We start from the raw sequence: 20,779 nt of genomic DNA on the forward strand, positions 1-20,779 counted from the left end.
TCATGGAGCAGCCAGGAGGGTCCTGGGGAACCGCTTGTTGGCAGTCTTGGCCAGGGGCAGGACTAGGGCTTCTTAATTAGGCCTGTCTCAGGAACTCTGAAAAGCTTTCAAGCCCAACATGTCCTCCAATCTGATTCTCTTGGCTTGTACATCAGACCAAGTCAAAACTCCCATTTCTTCCTTCAGAGATTCTCATTTATTATAAAATGGTTTTACAAAATTCTAAAAATACACAAAGCTTCCCACCATAAAAACAAGACCATTTAACACACAACCCTGTTGTCACTAATTGTTCTGTGTCCAGCACTGGCTGAACCACAGCCACACAGTCTTGAGACCAGAACTGCCTTTTGCACACTCTCAAGCCAAAAGATGGCAATCTGGTACCAAAGCTCAAAGGAAGTGGGGGGCAGGACTTAGCATATTTTTTAAAAAATTGAGTTGAATTCATTGGGCTGTAGTCCAAATTTGCTGACTCCAATTGTGTCAAGATCAGGACCTGGATCTGCAGTGGGAGGTAAAGACTGCCCTTCCCAGAAGCAAAGGCAGGCAGCTGGACCTTGCTGCAGGCCTGGAGTGTCCCTCTGGGGTGGGTTCTGCCCATGAGCCTACAGGGGGTTCTTCCTGACGTCAATCATCCCTGGGCTGCCTCGGCGCAAGTCCCGCCGGGGTGTGGCCAAGGGCCCGAAGTTCCAGGGCAGCCCCAGCTCACCCCCAGGTAGCACCCGTCCCACCAGGGGCTCAGTGGCCTCCCGAGGCCGCAGCTCCTCCAGAGAGCCAGGCTCCTCACCGCACAGGCTCGAGCGTTTCCACGTCAGTGGCAGCGGGGCCCGGACCACATCCCGCACCTCATCCCGGGCACGGGGGACGCTGTCGGGCAGAGGCTGCTGCCAGAGCAGCTCAGGGCCAGCAGGGAGCTCCTCCTCAGTTCCAGGGGGTGGTCTGTTCTCCAGGCACAGGGTCCTCTTCTCCCCACCTGTCACTGGGAGAAAGGATGCGCTCATCAGAGGCGGAGGCAGTGCCTTCCAGGGCAGCCCCACTTCTCCAGGCCCCAGCCCAGGAAGCCATGTGTGAACTGCCCTGGGAAGAGCTGGAGTTCGCACAGTTTCAAAGCTTCCCCCAGGGAGGGAAGCCTGACACTACAGGGCAGGGCAAAACGTGGCCCAGCTCACAGACTCAGGTGAGAATTACCCCTGCTGAGGCCTGCAGCATTCCAACTGCTGAGTTTCTGTTTCAGTTCCTGGTTCATCCACATGTGGCGGCCCAGTTCCTTCTCCAGAGCTTGAATCCTGGTCTCATATTGCCTCTTGCTGTCTGCTAACCCCTCACCAAGGTGATCTGGAGGGCAGAGACCGAGGAGGTGGTGGGAGGCTGTGGGCGGGTGGGTGGCCAGGAGCTGGGCCCAGGGAGTGTGTGGGGCCTGGGGTGCCTCACCTCGACTCTGCTGGAGAAGGAGCTGGATGTTCTGCTCGTGCTCCTTCTGCTGCAGGGTCAGCTGGCGGTCCATCTCCAGGCGCTGCCGCTCCAGAGCCACCTCCAGCCAGTAGACCAGCCTCTGCTGCTCCTCCAGCTGCATCTCCAGCTCCGAGAAGGCAATCTGCTGCTGGTGCTGCTCCTCTCGGAGTGTTACTACCTGTCCCGAACCCAGACACACTTAGCCCCGAGCTCTGGCTCCCTTTGCCGACCAGGGACAGCAGGTATTCGGCCAACTTGCCACCATTGCCCCCCGGGGCAGATGTCTCTAAGAAATTGCCAGGGTGTTCCACTGAGCCAAGACTTGGCCTCAGACACCTCAACAGTGTCCCAGCTGGTGACTTCCTGATGACAAGAGTCAGCTCTCAAGATGAAGCTTACTTTCTCTCCCTGTCTCAATCTCCTTCCTCTTCAGGTGCTCCTAGGCTCCCAGGCAGAGCCTCAAGCTGTGGGATCTCACTGAGGCCAGGATATCTCAACCTTGGCACCAGTGACATTGTTGGCAGAGAACTGTGGTTGTGGGGGTCTGACAGCATCCCTGGTCTCTACCCCCCACTACTGTGATGACCAGAAGCATCTCTGGACCCCTGGGGGCAAAACCTCCCTGATAAGAATCACTGATCCGGGTCCACTGGAGGGGCCAAGCAGGGGAAGGTGGTCGGGGAGAGTACTGGCTCTTAGTTTCACTAAGGCAGGTTTTAGAAAGTAGAGTCCAAGGTGGCCTGGAGTTAGCCTGGGAGGAAATGGAGCTGCCTCTGCAGCTTTCATCAAACCCACCCTCATCTGAAGGCCAGAAGGCGGTGGCAGGGGGTTTGGGGCCGCAGACCCACCTTGTCAAAATACTTGCAAAGCAGAGCTCTGGTCTCTGAGGATGAGAGGTAGCTGAGCTTGGCCATGAGATTCATCTCACACTGGGAAAGCAAGGAGGCTGAGGCCCGCAGCACCCGCTGGCGGCATGTGATGGCCTCGTTCTTATACTCGATGGCAGCGTCCAGGGCCTCGATGGCCTCATCCAGCTGGAATAGCGTCCGTTCCTCCTGCAGGACAGGGGCATGCGTTGAGGGGGAGGCCCGGCTTCTACCACACGCACCCAGTGGCTGAACGACACACACACAGCCCAGGGCAGACAGCAACAGCTTGTAGCCACAAGGGAGATGTCATGTCCCCTCGTCCTGAGCACGCAGTCAGCACAGCAGGGACAGGAAGCTTCCATTACAGCCCCAACTCCAGGGGGAGGCCAGGGCTCTGGGAGGCTACTTTCTGCAGTGCACCGCCTCACATGATCTCTAGCAGGAAGCACAGAAGACCCTTTGCCCAAGGGAAGCATGGGGAGACTGCTTCCGAGCACAGAGGGTCCGCGGGGCCGAGTTTATAGCAACAAAGCTCTCCCTGCTGCCGACACTCATTCCCACACGAGCCCAGGCATGTAACACATGGATTGACACCCAGGGCCCAGCCTGTGTGTCCCAGAGCTGACGACAGGGCCAGGCCAGCAACCCTGGGAGCCGCCCCCCTCTCTGAGTCTCACCTGCGGAAAAAGCACATTCGGGAAGCAGCAGGGCCCGGCACCAGGCTGGGGGGAGGCCAGCCACGGGGCTCACCTCGGGTGATAGCAGGCTGCCCCGCCGCAGCTTGCTGTCAATGTCCAGGCGCTGCTTCAGCAGCGAGTCCTTCTCCTGGCGCAGGGCATCGATCTCGCCACGGAGCCGCTGCTGGCTCTGGGCGCTGCCCTGCCGCAGCTGCCCGCTCTTCTCCGACAGCTCCTTCTCCAGGTGCTCCAGCCGGCTGGACACACGCACGATGTCCTCGCTGAGGGCCTGGGGGCAGCCCCGCCAGGGGTCAAGGAGGGAGCAGGAGTTATGGCAGCGATACTACCTCACCCCACCCTGGGATGATGCCCTTCCCTCAAGCCCTAAGATCCAGGAGCGCTGCTCAGCGGGGAGGCCTGCGGAAGCTGAGGGAGTGGGGCCCAAGGGACCGGAGCCTCTGAGGAGGGGCCCCCATGGATGGCCTGGAAGGACACAAGACGAGCACATGAAAAGGCACTCCTGGCAAAATGGGGGAGACCCAGCTGGAAGCAGAGCAGGCCCTTCCAGGAGCCCGATGTGGGAGGAAGAGAGGGCTCTGAGGGCAAAGGGAAGTTCCAGACAATCCAGCAGCACCCTGAAGCCCCTTGGACTCAAGTGTTCTAGAATGGCAGCAGCAGTGGGGCTGGACCCCTGCAGGGACCTAGCCAGGCACCTGCTCCTGGCCCCGCCCTGGGCTTTGTGTTTGACATACCCCCTTCTCATCTGCACGGCAACACTGACTCCATTTGACTGAAGAGGCAACTGGCTGAGAAGCTCCTTATTTAAGAAGCAATGATGCAGGGTGGACGGAGGTGACCAGGCCACGTGCCTAGGTCTGTCTGCCTCCAGCACCACTGAGTGCCAGTGCTCCATGGTCAGCCCTCCTGTCTACACCTGCTATTCCTTGTTCTGCCTGCATAGCTGCACATCAGAACCTGCATCATAAACACCCTAAGGTGATGTAAGCCCTGTAGGACCGAGCTTCACACAGCTGCAGCTTACATGGCCATTACGTGGGACATCACCCAGAAGAACCTCACCTGCCTAGACCTCACCTGGCAGGGTTATTGTCTGGAGTGACCTCAAGTGGAAGGACCCACCTAATGGAATCTCACTTGGAGGAACCTCAACTGGCAGAAACCCAGCTGACAGGTTTCTCCTGGCAGGACCTCACCTGGCTGGACCGTAGGCGCTTGCTCTCCAGCCCCGTCTTTTCTTGCATCAGTGCCTCCTTCTTGGCCAGGATAGCCTCCCGCTTGTGGAGCTCCTCCCCCAGCTCCTCCAGGGCCCGCCGCTGCTGGAGGACTTTCTCCATCTCTTGATCTAGCCACTTCTTCTGTTCCTCGATCTTCTGGGGGAGGGTGGGGGAGGCAGGGAGGGAACTCAGCTCTCACCCTGGGCCAAGGGTCCGAGGGGGAGAACAGCGAACCTGCCAGCTGAGCCCCAGGGGCCTCTGGCAACCCGGAGGGCTGCGGGTGCTCCCAGGGATGCAGGCCCAGCCCGGACCCCACCTGCTGCTGCTCCAGGCTGACCACGGAGCCATTGCTGCCGCTGCGCCGCTTCCTCTGGAATGCCGCGATCTCTTCCGTTTTGATCTTCAGGATCTTCTGCTGCTGCTCGTGCCTCCGCTCCAGTTCCTGGGGAGGCACCAGGCGAGCAGCTCAGAACTGCCTGTGGTCCACAGAGCCCCCCTGGAGATGGCCTCGCCGCCCTGCATCTCCGGGACCAGCAGCAGCACACACTGGCCTGGCTCCTGCGAGACGCCAGTCAGTAGGCACAGCTTGCCCCTGGGACCCCCGGCCCTCCCCTTTTCCAGGTAGAAGAACACACCCCGGGAGGCCAAGTGACCTGTTTATGAGGTCACACAGCCACAAGTCGGGGGGCTGTGATGCAGTGCTGGCCCACCCCCCACCCTGCTGTGCCCCAAGCCGGCCTCTTGCCCAGACACCTGCACCCCAGTCCCAGCCTGACCTTGACGCGGTGCTGCCGCTTCGTCATCTCTGTCTCCAGGCGCCGCTTCTGCTCCGTCTCCTCACGAAGCCGCTTCTGCAGCTGCCCCTGCTGCTGCCGCATGAGCTGCACGTGCCTCTCGAGCTCCTGCAGGCGCTTCTCGCTCTGGGCGGACAGCGACACCAGTCGCTCTGTCGCCTGCTTCTTCTCCTTCAGCACCTGGACCAACACAGCCTCTGCTGGGTCAAGAGCTGTCACCACACTGACACAGCCAGGGTGGGCAGGACCAAAGAAGGAGAACAGATAGAGGGGCAGACAGAAGGGGACACAGGCCACTGGCTAATGTCAGAAGGCTAGTGATGGTGGCTAGTCTGACATTTCCTATGTACCAGCCACACACCAGGTGCTCTGTGTGTATCAAGGGATCCTGACTGTCTTATGAAAAAATAGGATTAGCATTATCCCTACTTTGCAGATTAAGAAACTGAGGCACAGACAGGTCAGGAAACTTGACCAAGGACCCAGAGCTAGTAAATAGCAGAGCTGGGATTCACACCCAAACACTCAGGTTCCAGAGCCCACACTCTCAATCATTCTACTGAAGTGTCTCTCAGACACCTGAACTGAGAAAAGGAAGGAAGGAATGAAGGATTGACAGCTGTATGGATGGATGGAAAGGTGGGTGGTGAGATGGATGGGATCATATAAGGGTAAATGTGTTGGGGAATGTCACTGAGAGATGTGACCACTGGCTAACCCATGAACTGGATTGGGGTGATTGGGGCACCTCACCCCTTCTCAGGCCTTGGATCATGGGTTCCACTTGCTTTTCCTGCTCCCAGAGGTGGCTCCAAGGACCCACCCTTGAGATGGGATGTGGAGCTGGACAGCCACATGCAGAAGAATGAAACTGGACCACTCTCTTATACCATACACAAAAATAAACTCAAAATGGATTAAGAACCTAAACATGAAACAAGAAACCATAAAAATCCTAGAAAAGAGTATAGACAGTAACTTCTCTAACACCAGCTATACCAATATCTTTGTAGATCTGTCTTCTGAGGAAGGGGAAACAAAAATAAACTATTGGGACTTCATCAAAATCAAAAGCTTCTGCACAGCAAAGAAAACAATAAACAAAACTAAAAACCAACCTACTGAACAGAAGATATTTGCAAATGACATATCTGATAAGGGGTTAGTATCTAAAATATATGAAGAACTTACACAACTCAACAGCAAAAAGACAAATAATCCAATTAAAAATGGGGAGAAGACCTGCAAATGGCCAACACACACATGAAAAGATCCTCAACATTACTTATCACTAGGGAAAAGCAAATCAAAATCACAATGACGGGTTACTTCATAGCTATCAGAATGGCTAGAATAAAAAGACAAGAAGTAACAAGTGTTGGTGAGGATAGGAGCAGCGAAAAGGAACTGTTGCTGGGAACGCAAATCAGTGCAGCCACTATGGAAGACAGTATGGAGGGTCCTCAAAAAATTAAAAATAGAAATGCCATATGATCCAATAATCACACTACTGGGTATTTACCTAAAGAAAATGAAAATGTGGGGATCCCCGGGTGGCTCAGTGGTTTAGCGCCACCTTGAGCCCAGGGTGTGATCCTGGAGTCCCAGGATCAAGTCCCACATCCGGCTCCCTTCATGGAGCCTGCTTCTCCCTCTGCCTGTGTCTCTGCCTCTCTCTCTCTCTGTTTCTCATAAATAGATAAATAAAATCTTAAAAAATAAAAAAAACGAAAACACTAATTCAAAAGGATATAAGCACCCCTATGTTTATTGCAGGATTACTATTATTTTTTAAAGATTTACTTGAGAGAGATTGAAAGAGAGAAAGGACAAGCAGGCAGGGAGAGGCAGAGGGAGAGGAAGAAGCAGACTCTCTGATGAGCAGGGAGCTCGACATGAGACTCAATTCCAAGACCCAGGACCATGACCTGAGCCGAAGCACACTCAACTGACTGAGCCACCCAGGTGCCCCTATTGCAGCATTAGAGCCAAGTCATGAAAGCAGCCCAAGTGTCCACTGATAAATGGATGGATAAAGATGTGGTCTTTACAACACAATGACTATCATTCGGCCGTAAAAAAGAATGAGATCTTGCCATTTGCAACCATATGGATGGACCCAGAGTATTGTGTTAAGTGAAGTAAGAGAAAGATACAATATGATTTTGCCTATATGTGGAATCTGAAAAACAAATGAACAAACAGCAAAGAGACCCAGAAATACAGAGAAAAAACTCATAGTTGGTGGGGTGGGCAAAATGGGTGAAGGGGCGTGGGAGGTCCAGGTTTCCAGCTACGGAATGAATATATCATGGGGATGAAAGGCATAGCATAGGAACATAGTGGTATTGTAACAGCACCGTGTGGTGACAGTTGGTAGCTGCACCTATGGTGAGCACAGCAAAACATACAGACTTGTCAAATCACTGTGTTGTACACCCGAAACTAATGTAACCCCGTGTCAACTACAGTTGAGTAAAAAAATCAAAACCAACCATACAAAAAGATTAAATTATTAGCAGATAAAACCAGTCTGGCTGAGTGGACTAAAGTACTGCCCCAGGCTTCAATACATTTGAATGATCAACCAGTAGGGCCATTTGCCCCATATGCCAGACTGGGGACCCCTGCCAAGGCACCCAATCCCATGAGGATATGCAAGACATGGGAAACAGCCATTGTCCCAAGTCTTACCATGGAACAATATGCTATGCTGCTGAGAACACCAAGCCCCTCTATCATGCCCAGGAAAGGGATTACCTACCAGAACATGCCATGGGATGTCCCATCAGGATGGTGGGAGACTTCACACCCCCAAGTGAGAGGGAACCATCCAATCTCCACTGGCTTTTTTTTTTTTTTTAATACTTATTCATGAGAGAGAAAGAGAGAGGCAGAGACCTCTCTTTCAAAGGCAAAGGGAGAAGCAGGCTCTCTGCAGGACTCGATCCCAAGACCCTGGGATCACAACCTGAGCCAAACGCAGATGCTCAACCACTGAGCCACCTAGGCGTCCCTCCACTGGGATTCTGTTGTCCTGCTACAAGCTGGACCAGCTGAAATTTACTATTTGTGGAATGGAATACATACCATTGAGCCAGGGAAGGCAGCAGGGGTGGGCATATCCCACCCCAGTCCATCTTTACACGCCTGACAGCGCTGCCTCCACCAGCCAACATGTGTGGTATGCACAACCAGGTCAATTTCCTAAAGCTGCCAACCTGCCTCTCCCTGAGGCCAGGTGGACACCATTTTCCAATAGTATGATCATGTGGCCACCATCTTGGTTCCCTCCATGGCCTGGAGGTTACAGCACACATGGAAGCCCTTCCTAAATTCATCCAGCAAGCCTTCGATAATAGCCAACAAAGTCTATCCTTATTGAGAACACTGAAATGTCTCTGATGAGAATAGCTATCCTCCAAAATAGGACGGACGGCCTTGGACATGATTGCTCCACAAGGAGGCACCGGTGAAATTATCCAAACAGAATGTGGTGTGTCCCCTGGCTGAGTCTGCTAATGCATGATCTTTATTAAATCACATAAGAACAGAAGTGAACAACACCCTGGGTGATCCAATCCCCAGCCTGGGGGAGTTAATAAACCAGTGGTTCGGATCACGGGGCTCTTAGAAAAAGTGATCACTGATTTTGGAATCCGTGTCTCAATCTGTATTCTCTCGGACATGTGCCTGTGTTGTTGCTGTGGCATCCAGAGCGCCACCAAAGGAGCCACCTTCAAGTGAATCAAAACCCCTTGATGATGGCTCAGAGAGGTGCCTGTGGAAAGGGGCACCCAGGACGAGTTCCATTGCTTAGTAAACCTGCCACTTTCCTCATTGGAGTGGCTGTCTCTTTCTTCCATTTCTCCCTGACCTCCAAGTGTGGGGACCCAGTTCAGGTTACACCTGGGAAACTCCAGAGGGGAGTTAGGAACCAATTAAATGAAATGGGGTATGGATGAGACAGACATATGGACTGGTGGGTAGAAAGAGGGAAGATGGAATGGAGAGGCAGGTGGCCACGGAACTGGGAGACGATGGTTGCATGAATAAGAGGTAGCCTGTTTTCATACCCGCCTACCCACCCCTGGTCTCCAGGCAGGACTGGCCTCCCTGCCTCTGCTGTGTTTAAAGCTGAGCCGACTCCCAGCGCTGCGGACTTCTTTGTCACCCCAGCCTCACCCTGCGAGGCCGCCAAACCAGCCAGGGGCTGGGGCACCAGGGCCTGAGCATCCATAGGTCCCAGTGAACTTGGGCCCCAGGACCCACGTGTCTGGATCCCGGGACTCCCAACACTGACCTGCACCTGGCTCTGGGCGGCAGCCACGCGCTGGCGGAACTCCTGGAGCTGGGACCGCTCGCCAGGGTCCTGAGGCTCTTTGCCCTCGAGCTCCCGCAGCTGTCTCTGGCTTTCACTCAGCTCGGCCCGCACACGTTCTGCCTCCTGCTCCAGCTCCCGGATGTGCTGGCTATGCTGGCGGTTCAAGGCCTGGGCTGCCTTCCCTGGAGGGGATGGGGGCTTCATCAGCACAGGAGGCCCCTCCCGCCGGGAGGACGATCCTTTCACCCCCCACTCCTGAGGTGGCCACCTGCAAGACGGTACCAGTACCACAAGTTACTGAACGTATTTTCCTTTAAATCACTTGCTTTTCAAATTAGCCTCATCCGTCACAGTGTCCCAGGGAAATTATGGGTTCCGCTGCCTTTATTTTTATCTAATACATACTAGCAAAGACCTAGCTTGGGCCTCCATAGAATTAAGCCTCTAGAACTAACTTCCATTTGCAGGAAATCTGAGGACAGAGGACAAGTTGAATAACACCCCAGGGAGCAAATAGGCAGACCCAGAACATGGCAGGGTGGGGGTGGGGAGGCTGTGAGACATTCCTCAGGACTGGGAGAAAGTACTGGAAGGGAGACTTTAGAGGCCTAACAAGCAAACAGTGTGTGGAACACATGTGGAGCTAGGTTCTAGCAAACCAGCTGCCGAGGAACCGAGGGGACAGGTCTGTGCTCTGGGCATCGGGGTGACATTAAGTGTTGTTAGATGCACTCATGGTATTTTGGTTAAAGTGTCCAAAAAGAGGCGCAGCAAAAGGTATGGGGGCGAAATGACAAGATGCCCGGGATTTGCATCAGAACGCTTCAGCAAAGGGAAAAAGAGAGATGAATGCAGGGCAAGACATTGTAATGTGAAATCTGCGTGACAGGTGTGAGAGCTTTACCAGCCTTTCCTCACGGGTTTGAAAGTTTTCACAATGCATTTTTTTTTACAATGCATTTTGTAATAAACTTACCTACTAAAATAAAAAGGCTCAGCTGGCCACTACCTCAAATCTCTCCCAGCCCCTTTACATGCATCACCAAGGCAGCCCAGGTGGCTCAGCGTTTAGCGCGGCCTTCGGCCCAGGGCGTGATCCTGGAGTCCAAGGATCAAGTCCCATGTCGGGCTCCCTGCATGGAACCTGTCTCTCCCTCTGCCTGTGTCTGTGCCTCGCTCTCATGAATAAATAAATAAAATGTCGTGTTTATATGCATCACAGCGGCAGACACAACATGATTTGGGGACATTATTTGCTCCCGAAAACCAAGAGAGTGTGAGCACCACGGTGCCTCACACAGCAGGCAACTGATAAATGCAACTAATAATGCTAGGTAATGCTTCCTGAGAACCAGTCTAATTACTTACTTCAGCTGAATTCACTTCAACAACCCTTGAAACAGGTACGATTACTATCCCCACTTTAGAGATGAGAAAACTTGAGTCCCAGAGGAGCTGTCCTACCTGCTCAAGGCCACACAGCTGGAAGAAGCTGAGCTGGTTACCAAACCTAAACGACCGTCCGGTGGGAGGCCCACCTGACAGACCAGCACCTCACCTGTGCGGACCAGCTCGCCAATGAGCTCCTCCTTCATGCGAATGTTGATGGACAGTTCCCGGATTTTCTGTTGGGCCTGGGCCAGCCGCCACTCAGAGGCCATGGCAGCTGGGGTCTGACGGGGTCGAGCCGGAGCCTTGCTCCCACCAACTACTGTAACAAGCACACTGCACTGTCAAGGCTGCTGCCCCAGCTGACAGTGGGGGAGGCGGGCGAGGGAAGGGGCAGCCAGGGGTGATGTGTGGACTGTCCAGGATGGCCAGTCCAGGACGGTGGAGGGGAGGGTCTCTGCGCCCGACCCAGCTCACCTCTGGGCCCTGGGATGGCTGCACCCAGTTCCTCAAGGTGAAGCTCTGGGCCCTTCCTGTCGAGTGGACTCCCCGGGCAGGCCCCCTCCCTTTGGCTCCATTTGTTGATGCCATTTCTGGAAGACAGAAGCAGGAGTCATACGCTTCCCAGCCAGAGGAAGGCAGTGAAGCCACTGGGTCAGTGGAATCCCAGAGTGTCAGTCCAGCAGGACAGAAGCCAGGGGGCTGAGTCTCAGGGGCACTGGGATGTTGGGGGCACCGAGGGCCACCTTGAAGGCTGAGGACCGGGAAGCCCAGGCCCACCCAGCAGCACATTCACCCCAGTGAGAACTCTTGGTCCCAAGTCCACCACCCCCATCTGTTCTTCGCAGCTAGGGAAGCAACATAGGTGAGGGCACCCTGAGACCACAGCAGGACCCTTCTCCAGCCCTGCCTGGGCCTGTGGTGGTTCTGGTCAGGTGGGCAGCTGGTCCCACTCACCTGCGCAGCTGCAGGTTCCGCTGAGGCAGCTGTTCCTCCTGCTCCTCCTCCTGCTCCTCCTCCTCCTCCGATGCAGCTGAAGAGCCGCTTCCTGGCCTGTCTACCTCCGCCAGCAACTTGGCTCCAGCCTCTTTGCCATTTGTCACCTGCTAGGGGAGTGCCAGGGCTTCAAGACAGGAAGCCTCTAGGGGGCCCTCCATCAATCATTTCCCAACACCAGTCTTTGCTGCGGACCAAACCCTGCCAATCCCAGGGTAGAGCAGGAGCTTCCTCCCTGCCCCCCTCCACCCCTCCCCTCTGCCCCACAGCACCTGGGACTCCCCAGGTGACAATCTGCTCTGTCTTTGTATACAGATCATCTGCACCCAAGTCTTATCTCACCAACACCTTGCCCAGGTGGTGTGTGTATGACAGACTCCTGCCAAACTCAAGCCCTCCCTCTCCTCCGTGCCTCAGGCTTTTACAGCTGAGATGACCCAGCGCTTTCAGGAAGATGCAGGAGCAGCATTTGTCCAAAAGGTCCCAAGTGAGTAGGCAGCCAGGCTCAGGGAAATTAGGGCTCATGGAAAAGTAAACTTGCAAAGACAGAAGGGGTGACCTCAGAGGTGCTAAGCTCCACATCTCTGGAGGTACGTAAGCTTCCCATCCAGTGCTGGAAGTCAGAAGCCCGTTTGTAACCTCCTCACTCCACAGTCAATCTCCAGCCAGCCCAGGGATGCCCAATGGCACCAGATCCTTCTCAGCAGCCCTAGAGAGTCACCCAAATTTTGGCCTTTCCTCACAGCCGGTCCTAGGAAAGCCTGGAGTGAGGAGCACATTCCCCAACACTGCTTTCCCCTGCCTGAGCCTGTCTAATTCAACAGACACCCAGCCTTGCTACCTCCTCACCTCTCCCCAATTCTCGGGGCCAACATCATCTCCAGGAAGGCAGGCAGGGAGCACGACACCCAGTGCATGACTGTGAGCACCCCCCAGGGGGGCTGTGTGAGGCCGGGGCACAAAGGACCCGGGAGGCAGGCCCTGCAGGAGCCCTGGGGTCCCCCAGCCAGGCCGCACCAGTTCTAGCCGCAGCCGCAGCTCTGCCATCTCCTGCTGTTGCTCACGCAGCCGGTCGCTCTGCAAGACAAGTTCAGGTGCTAAAGGGAGATGCTGGATGGGGAGGGTGCAGGGATGCCGACAGGCAGAGGAGGCCACCCCCCGTCCCTGAGCCAAAACTCAGAAGGGCCAAACATCTCTGACCACCTCTTGGTCTCCTTCCCCCCGAAACACACACGGACACACACACCCCTACAGACCTAGCTCTCACCCCACCCCGTTAGGTCCTATCCCTCCCTGCGAGTCACAGGCCAATGACTGCCGCCAGAGGGCGCCCGGGGAAACGCTGACTCAGTTACCTGGGACAAAAGGGCCTGATTCCAGGGACCCATCCCAGCCCCTCCAGCCCCACCTCTCACCCCCCTTCACTGGGATCCCCCCCAGTCACTGCACCGTTCAGTTCCTCACCTCCACACGGGTGCTCAGCTGTGCCTCCCCCATCTCTGCCTACCCTGTCAGAAGCGTGCCCTGGCTAACTCCCTCTTCTCCTCGGGAAACTTCACCTCAAGGAAGCCTCCCCCGCCAAACACCTGTAGTTTGTACTGTTCCATGGCGTCCTCCAGCGCAGCCAGAAAGTCTCGGTTCTCCTCCTCCAGCCGGGCCACCTGGCTCTGCAGGGCAAGCAGCTGCAGTGCCCCTTCCTCATCCTATGGAGCAAGGAAAGAGGTTTCAGGGGCAGGACAAGACTGCCTGTCTCTGGGACACCCCAGCTTGCTGCTCTGCCCTTAGCTCCGCCTGCAATTGGGGCTCCAGAGCCCACCTCACCTACGATCCCCTCTGCAAGCTATTTGGGCCACCTCAGGTCATTAATCGTACTGTTATTAACAATATCACCACTCTTAGTAGGAATCCGAGACTCCACTAACGTGCTGGGTGGGGTACCTGGTACACCTTCGGCCCTTACAACAGCCCCGGGAGCCCAGAAGGTAGATACTAGCGTAATCCCCATTTCACAGATGGAGACCCTGAGGCTCGGGGATGGACAGGTACAGAGTGTGATCAAGGTCACTGGCAGAAGTGCCTCTGAATCAGGAATGTGGAGCGGGGGCAGGGGTACCGCCGGCTGGACGAGAACCCTTTCCTTCCCCGCTCCCTCCCTCCCGCGGGCCACACCTGGCCTTTGGCCACCTTCGGCCCGCCGGGCCCCTGCGTGGCCGGCTCCTCGGCGGAAGCGCTCTCGATGCCGCTGTCCGGCCCAGAGGCGGAGCTCAGGGCGCTGCGCTCGCCCTCCACGGCGCACAGCCAGTCGCGCACTTTGCGGACGGCGGCGCCGGGCAGCCCGGGCTCGGCCTGCAGCTCGCGCAGGAGGCTGTAGGCGGCGTCGGTGCGGGCCCGGTAGCGCGCGCACTCGGCGCCCAGGCGGGCGGCGGCGGCGGCGGCGACAGCGGCAGGGGGGGCCTGGGCGGGGCCGGGGGCGCGCCGGCCGCGGTGGATGATGCGCGTCTCCGAGCGGTGCCGCGGGGGCCCCCGCGCACCGGCCGCCACCTCCTCGGGCGCGCGCTCGGTCTCAGGCCGCCAGTTGACCGTGGCGCGGTTACGGATGTTCTGGGCGCGGCTGGCGTAGTTGAGGGTGTTGAGGGTCTCGTCGAAGTCGGAGGACGAGGGGCTGACGCAGGCGATCATCACCGTCTTGGCGTTGCCGCCCAGCGAGTCTTTGAGGATCCTGAGGACGCCAGGTGGGGTGCGTCAGGAGCCCCGGCGCCTGGACTCGCCTGCCGCCGCAGCCCGCGGGCCAGCGCCCCGGGAACACACAGGACCCCTCCCCTACCGGCCTCCCCTCACCCAGCGGCCCGAGAGGGGCCCCTGCTCCCGTGGGCCGCCCGGGGACCCTCACCGGGTGATCTTGGAGTCCCGGTAGGGGATGTGGCTGCCGCGGCGCTGGGGGTCGCCCAGGGCGCTGATGACGTTGCCCAAGGCCAGGAGGCTGCTGTTGATCTGGATGCTCTCCTTGAGCCGCTCGCCCGTGCTGCCCGTCTTGAGCACCCTCTCCGAGCCCGCCAGGTCCACGAAGTGGAACTTGGAGACGAGCAGCTGGCCGGCGGCCGGTCGGGGCATGCGGCTGGGGGCGCGGCCCCGCTGCTCCAGGGTCACGGTGAAGACAGTGTGGGAGCGGCTGGACAGGCGGTTGAGGTGCGTGGCCCCGGTGTGACGCGCCGCGTTGCCCATCTCCAGGAGACTCAGCACCTCGTCCAGGCCCTCGACGTCCACCTCCTTCACGCCACACAGCACTGCGGGCATGGAAGGCTGTGAGCTCGGGGTAGGGACAACTCGGGACTGGCCAGGATCCAGTGGCTGGATCTCTGCAGCATTCCCGACCCAGGGGCCCATGGAGGGAGGGGGGGAGGTCCTGCCCATCCTGGCTCCAGCCTGCCCCAGGCCCACCTCAATGCCTTGCATGCTGGGCACAGAAGTCGATACTGAACTCAGTGGAGACCGGAGACAGGAGACAGGAAGGCAAAACCTTCCAGTGCCACCCCTCAGCAGCTGCAGCCCCACTCCCAGCCAGTGGGGCCCCCAGAGTTCCTCACCAACATTTCCCCGATCATCCTCCCGAAGCTGGATGTCGCGGCTGGCAGTGCCCACCTCCAGCAGGTCTCGGAACTCCTCCTTATACACTTCCAGGTAGGACACGTGCACCAGACAGTCAAGCAGGTCATTCTCATCGATAAGCTTGAAGGCTTCAGCCATGGCCCGGGGGATGATGCCCTGCTCGTCCTCATGAAGGGAAGCTAGGGAGACACCACAGAGCTCCTGCCACCATGCCTTCAGACGGACATGGCTCAAGGCCCCGAGGCCCCTGCCAGCAACTGGAGGATGGAGCTCCAGCATGCACGTAGCAGCAGAGGCCAGGATGGCTGGGTAGCCTGAGCCGGGCCATGCTCCAGGATGGTCAGGCAGATTTATAGAATTTCAGAGTTGGAAGCAACCTCTCAAGATTCCACCAACCCCTTTCATATTGTAAGCATCCCCTTCACTACATTCCTGCTAGATCATCAGATACCCCTGGCTTGATTACTCCCTGGGGCAGGGAGCTCATTGCTATAATCTATGCTCAGTTATATAAAGGACCTCCTAGGGGCAGCTGGGTGGCTCAGTTCGTTAAGCATCTGCTTTTGGCTGAGGTCATGATCCCAGGGTCCTGGGATTGAGCCCCACATTAGGCTCCCTGCTTAGCAGAGAGCTGCTTCTCCCTCTACCTCTGCCCCTCCCCCTATTTATGTGCTTTCTCTAAAATAAAATCTTAAAAATAAATAAAAGGAAAGACTTCTTAAATGTAACCCAAAAAAGTAATGAGAGGATATTCAGAGCAGCACTCTTCATAACTTCAAAAAAATGCAACCATCCTAAGACCCAATAGAGGATGCAGTTAAATAAACTATCTTATATGCACAATGGAATACCAAACCATCATTAAAAAACTGGCTTGAAGTATATTTAGTGACACAGAGTAATGTTTATGATATATTGTTAAGAAAATAAAAACAGGATATAGGGATGCCTGCATGGCTTAGTGGTTGAGCGTCTGCCTTCGGCTTAGGACGTGATCCCGGGGACCTGGGAGCGAGTCCCACATCAGGCCCCCTGTGAGGAGCCTGCTCCTCCCTCTGCCCATGTCTCTACCTCTTTCTCTGTGTCTCTCATGAATAAATAAAATCTTTTTTAAAAAAAACCCAGGATAATAAAAAAAGGGTATAATATAATCCCATTTTTTTTATATAATCCCATTTCTTAAAGGTAAAATAATTTCCTCAGAGAGAGAAACTATAATGCTAACAGGGTGATTGTTGAAAAGCAATTATCAAGTAAGTTTTCTTTTGTGCTTGTGTTTTTCTGTATTTTCCTAATTCGCCATGAGAAACACGCATACCTTTATAACCTAAGAGAAAGCAGTCTGTGCTACTTAAAATGGGGCAGACCCTCCAACTGGCCCAAAGCATCTCTCCCAAGAGGCTGTTCCCTCACCAGGCATCAGCCAAAGCACAGCTTTCCCTGGACCCTCCCCATTCCAACTACGACTAGAACACAGATTCCTGACGCTTGGCAGCCATCCTGACAACCTCCAGAGACAAGCCAACTTCTCTTCCCTTTCTTCCCACTGAGATCACCAGAATCACACAGTGCGACCTCGTTTCTACAGAGTTGAAAAGCACCCCCTGCCACATCCAAGGACTCATCCTTCCTACCCCTGGTCAGCCCACTGATATGGCTGGTCCCACCCTGGGCTGCAGATCTGATGAGGAAATCTCCCCCCAGCACCCCTATCTTCAACAGGGAATGGCAGCAAGAGGGCAGGGGCAGAAGTTCAGGAGACACGGAGTCCCCTCGATGCGGGCACGGGGCCCTCAAGCAGGGTCACTCACCCACACTGGCCTCCCCCATGGTGTATGTCTTCCCAGAGCCAGTCTGACCGTAGGCAAAGACAGTGGCATTGAAGCCCTCGAAGAAAGCCTCGAGGAGGGGCTGCACACAGGCCTGGTACACCGCCTCCTGCCCGGTGTCCTCATCCAGCACCACGTGGAAGCCAAAGTGGCGGTCTCGCCCCAGGGTGATGCGGCTGTGCTCGGGCTCCACCCGCAGGCAGCTCTGGTGTCCGTGCAGCAGCTCCTTGGGCAGCAGCGGACGGACTCTCAGGGCCACCCTCACGGGGGCCTCCTCGGCCCCTGGCAGCCTCTGGGTCTCCAGTCCCATGTTGCAGGAGGGCTCCTCCTGGCCCTGCAAAGAGAGGAGGAGGCCCCTATCATCACCCCCTGTACTCTAGGGGCAGGACTCAGCCCGCAGGTGACCTGAAGCCAGATCCTGGGGCTCCTGACCTTGGAGAGATGAGATGAGAACGTCCTCCTTGCGACCCTGGTGCCCAAATACTGCAAAGGCCAACACAGTCCTACACTGTAACATTCAATGGCTCCCATCACTGGCAAAATAAGGCCCTAACTCCTCCACTTGACTCCCAAGGGCTTCTGTGTTCCAGTCATACCCTTCCCCTGGGGCCCCATCTCCTAGAACACATACACACCCCACTACCACCACCACCACCACACCAGGGAATTCCTTTCCCTAAGACCTACTGGGGTCTCCATAATCTCTGCCTTTGTCACCTCACATCCCCCTGCCCCACCTTCTTCAAAAAAGATCCTTCAAGACTTTCCATCAAGCTCCCACCACCAGATCTGCCAATTCTATCTCCTAAATATCAAGTTCACCTGCTTCTCCCCATACTATTGCCGAAGCCCGGGCCCCTGCCACGGGCCTCTTGACAGGATGACATTTACCAGCTTTGTCACTGCTCTTGGTCTCCCTGTGCAGTCCAATGGGGCAGCCAGGGGCATCTTTCAAAATTGCAAATGCAATCCCGTCACTCTCCCACTTAAACTCTCTTAAAAGAGGCTCCCCATTGCCCCTGATATTCAAAACTTTAACATCCCTGCCTACCTTGTCTACACTCACTTCCTGCACCCACCTTGGCTCCCCTTTCTCTGCAACACACTCCCATCTCTCCCGGCTGAGGCCTGCTGGGTGTTCCTCAGGGAGCCAGGGAAGCGCCTGTGTTCTGTGTCCCACCACTACACACGCACAGCGCCCAGAGGTGCTCCCACCAGCCACGGGCCACTCTGTCGCAGAGGGGGCTGAGAGGCAGGGACTCTGCGGTCCCGCTTCCTGCTGTATCTCCAGCGCCCAGCACAAGGTCGGACGCTTAATAGCCGTCCAACAATGATGATGAAACTGCACCCCAAAAAGCTTTCCCAGTCCCCTTCTCTTATCGCACTGGCCCCCTCCCCTTCGGGCCCACAGCACTCTATTTGTCACTATTTAACTTTTCTCTACAGGTGTAACGGTTCGTTCGTTCCCTCACTCGATCACCCAGTCCCTGCTGTGTGCGGGGCCCTGGGGACACGGCGGCAACTACCGCGCAATCCAGTGGGCGCCTGCGCGCGCCCCGCACCCTGAGCTCTTCAGCGCCGCGCGGTCCCGGCTTCTCCGCGCCCCCGCGCACCCCGGGCGCCGGGACAGCCCCGCGGCTGCGGTCGGCGCTGGAGGAGGCGGGCACGAGACCGGAGCTCCCGGGAGTTTGGAAAAGTGATTACAGATGCGGAGCCGACCCTCGCAGCGTCGGCGCTCGCTGCTCCGCGCCAGGCCCGGGATGCTGGCCTCAGGCCCCCGACTTAGGGAACGGGGTGCTCCCGGCCGCCCAGGAAAGGGGCCTCCAGGAGGCTGGTATGCAAGCAGCGGGGGGCTCCTCGTGCTGGCGCAGAGCTCCCCAGGTGCCGGCTCCCACTGCCACCCCGCCCAGGCCTGCGCAGGGAGGCGGCGAGCGCGCGCCTCCCCCACCCACCCGGTCCCCGACCTCCCCGCTCCCCGGCCCGCACCCACCTGCTCGGGTGGGAGCGCGGTCCCCCCGCGGTGCAGTCGGGCGCCGAGCCTCCGCGCGGCGCGATCCGATGCCGTCATCGGGACCCCCGCCCCCCAAAACATCCCGCCCCTCACCCGCCCCCCCGCCCGCGCGGGCGCTCGAGGGCGGAGGCGGGAGCCGGGCGGCGCCGCGGAGTCTGTCCGCAGACGGGGCGGGGCCGGGAGCGGAGGGGCGGCGTGGGGCGGGGCCTCGTCCGGGGGCGGGGCCACGGTGCCGGGGGCGGGGGGCGCCCCCCAGCGCCGTCCCCGCCTGCAGGCGCCGCACTCTGGATTCCAGCGCAACTTGCAGAATGCTGGGGACTCGGCGGACGCCAAGGCCGCCGGATGCTCCGAGCTGGAGAAGCCCACCTGCTCTTGGAGCGGGGCCCCTAAATCTTAAGGCAAGTTGCAACAGGTGAGGAAACGAAAACTAACTGGGAGACTTTCGCTCCACGAGGAGAGAGGTTGGCTTCTCCAACCCTAGACTCTGAATAACAGCGGACTGAAGATAAGCTTCTATTTGTTCGTGAATTCATTCGTTCGGGTGCAGACCTTCGCTCCTCCCGTCATTGCTACGCGGGTATCGCAGTCCTCCCTACACTCTCTCAGACCTCAGCAAAGCTATCCCTTCCCCAACCTCAGAAAGCTTCCATCCCGCTTTTCTCGGATTTCACTACCCCTTCTAAAAAAGCTGAGAAGGATCCAACCCCCAGGAGATTTTCCAGGTAGGGCTGGGGGCCCACTCCACCCTGTGTGAAGGGGCTCTGGCTGCACCCCCTGCACTCACACCAGGGAGTCCTCGCTGTGCCCCTTCTTCACCAAGACCCAAAGTGACATAGAGGGTGGATGGATGAAGCCACCAGGGACCGGGCATGCCAGACAGAGAACAAGCTGGAGACTGCCCCTGGGAGAGCCTCACCAGGGCAGGCCCTGACAAGGCCTGGCACCCCCCAGCACTGGCTTGGAAGCCCCCAGTTTAGAGTGAGCAGGGGAACCACCTGTCCATTGGTAGACTGCACCGCCACCCAGCCTCAGGTTCCTGGATGCCACAGTGTCACAGTGCCCGGGAAAGAGGCCACTGGGAGGTGAGGTTTTTGGAGAGTTCTCAGCCAACCTCTCCAGTTTGGGAGGTTACTCTGGGTGAACAGCTAGTGGGACCCTTGCTGAGGTGTTCATTCTGAATCTACCCAGGGAAGGTGCTGACCAAGGGACTGCCTCCCGCCATCTACCCCAGCACTCCAGCCATCCTTGTCTCCTCCTCTCATCCTTTCTGCCAAGGAGCCCTGACTTTCCCCTCCTCCGTAGCTTCCAGTCCAGGCAAAGCTTTCTCCTCTACACCCTGGCCACCCAAATCATCACTACCTCTCATCTGGGCCACTGCAGAGCCTCTTCACTGATCTCCTTCCTGTCCTTGCAACACAGGCCAATTTAAAATAATAATAATAATAATAATAATAAGCATGAAGTATGAAGGAGACAAATAAGAATACTCAGTGACGGGGATCCCTGGGTGGCGCAGCGGTTTGGCGCCTGCCTTTGGCCCGGGGCGCGATCCTGGAGACCCGGGATGGAATCCCACGTCAGGCTCCCGGTTCGT

General features: G+C 56.9%; 1 protein-coding gene and 1 long non-coding RNA gene across 5 annotated transcripts; one reads left to right on the forward strand and one right to left on the reverse strand.

Moving 5' to 3' along the window:
- Positions 1–173: 173 nt before the first annotated feature.
- Positions 174–19,263, reverse strand: KIF7 (kinesin family member 7). Of its 4 annotated transcripts, none has more exons than XM_038532832.1 (19): positions 19,165–19,263; positions 17,157–17,508; positions 15,324–15,524; positions 14,630–15,023; positions 13,909–14,458; positions 13,326–13,442; positions 12,589–12,816; positions 11,701–11,846; positions 11,221–11,336; positions 10,913–11,065; positions 9,334–9,536; positions 5,013–5,210; positions 4,553–4,678; positions 4,216–4,392; positions 3,075–3,290; positions 2,304–2,510; positions 1,435–1,633; positions 1,192–1,338; positions 174–982 (listed from the first exon to the last, which is right to left on the reverse strand). In XM_038532832.1, exons 1-19 carry the CDS (start codon positions 19,240–19,242, stop codon positions 609–611), a joined length of 4,182 nt encoding a protein of 1,393 aa, XP_038388760.1. In that variant the 5' UTR covers positions 19,243–19,263; the 3' UTR covers positions 174–608. The 4 variants fall into 4 exon arrangements, with proteins under 4 accessions (XP_038388760.1, XP_038388762.1, XP_038388761.1 ...); XM_038532834.1 differs by having other exon boundaries at positions 10,913–11,062; positions 11,701–11,849; XM_038532833.1 differs by having other exon boundaries at positions 4,216–4,389; positions 11,701–11,849.
- Positions 14,503–16,227, forward strand: LOC119871207. Its single transcript, XR_005357065.1, has 2 exons — positions 14,503–15,052; positions 15,418–16,227. It is a non-coding gene; the product is annotated as an uncharacterized LOC119871207 (long non-coding RNA).
- Positions 19,264–20,779: the final 1,516 nt, after the last annotated feature.

Source organism: Canis lupus, chromosome 3 (genome assembly GCF_011100685.1).
Source record: "Canis lupus familiaris isolate Mischka breed German Shepherd chromosome 3, alternate assembly UU_Cfam_GSD_1.0, whole genome shotgun sequence".
NCBI classification, from domain to species: Eukaryota; Metazoa; Chordata; class Mammalia; order Carnivora; family Canidae; genus Canis; species Canis lupus.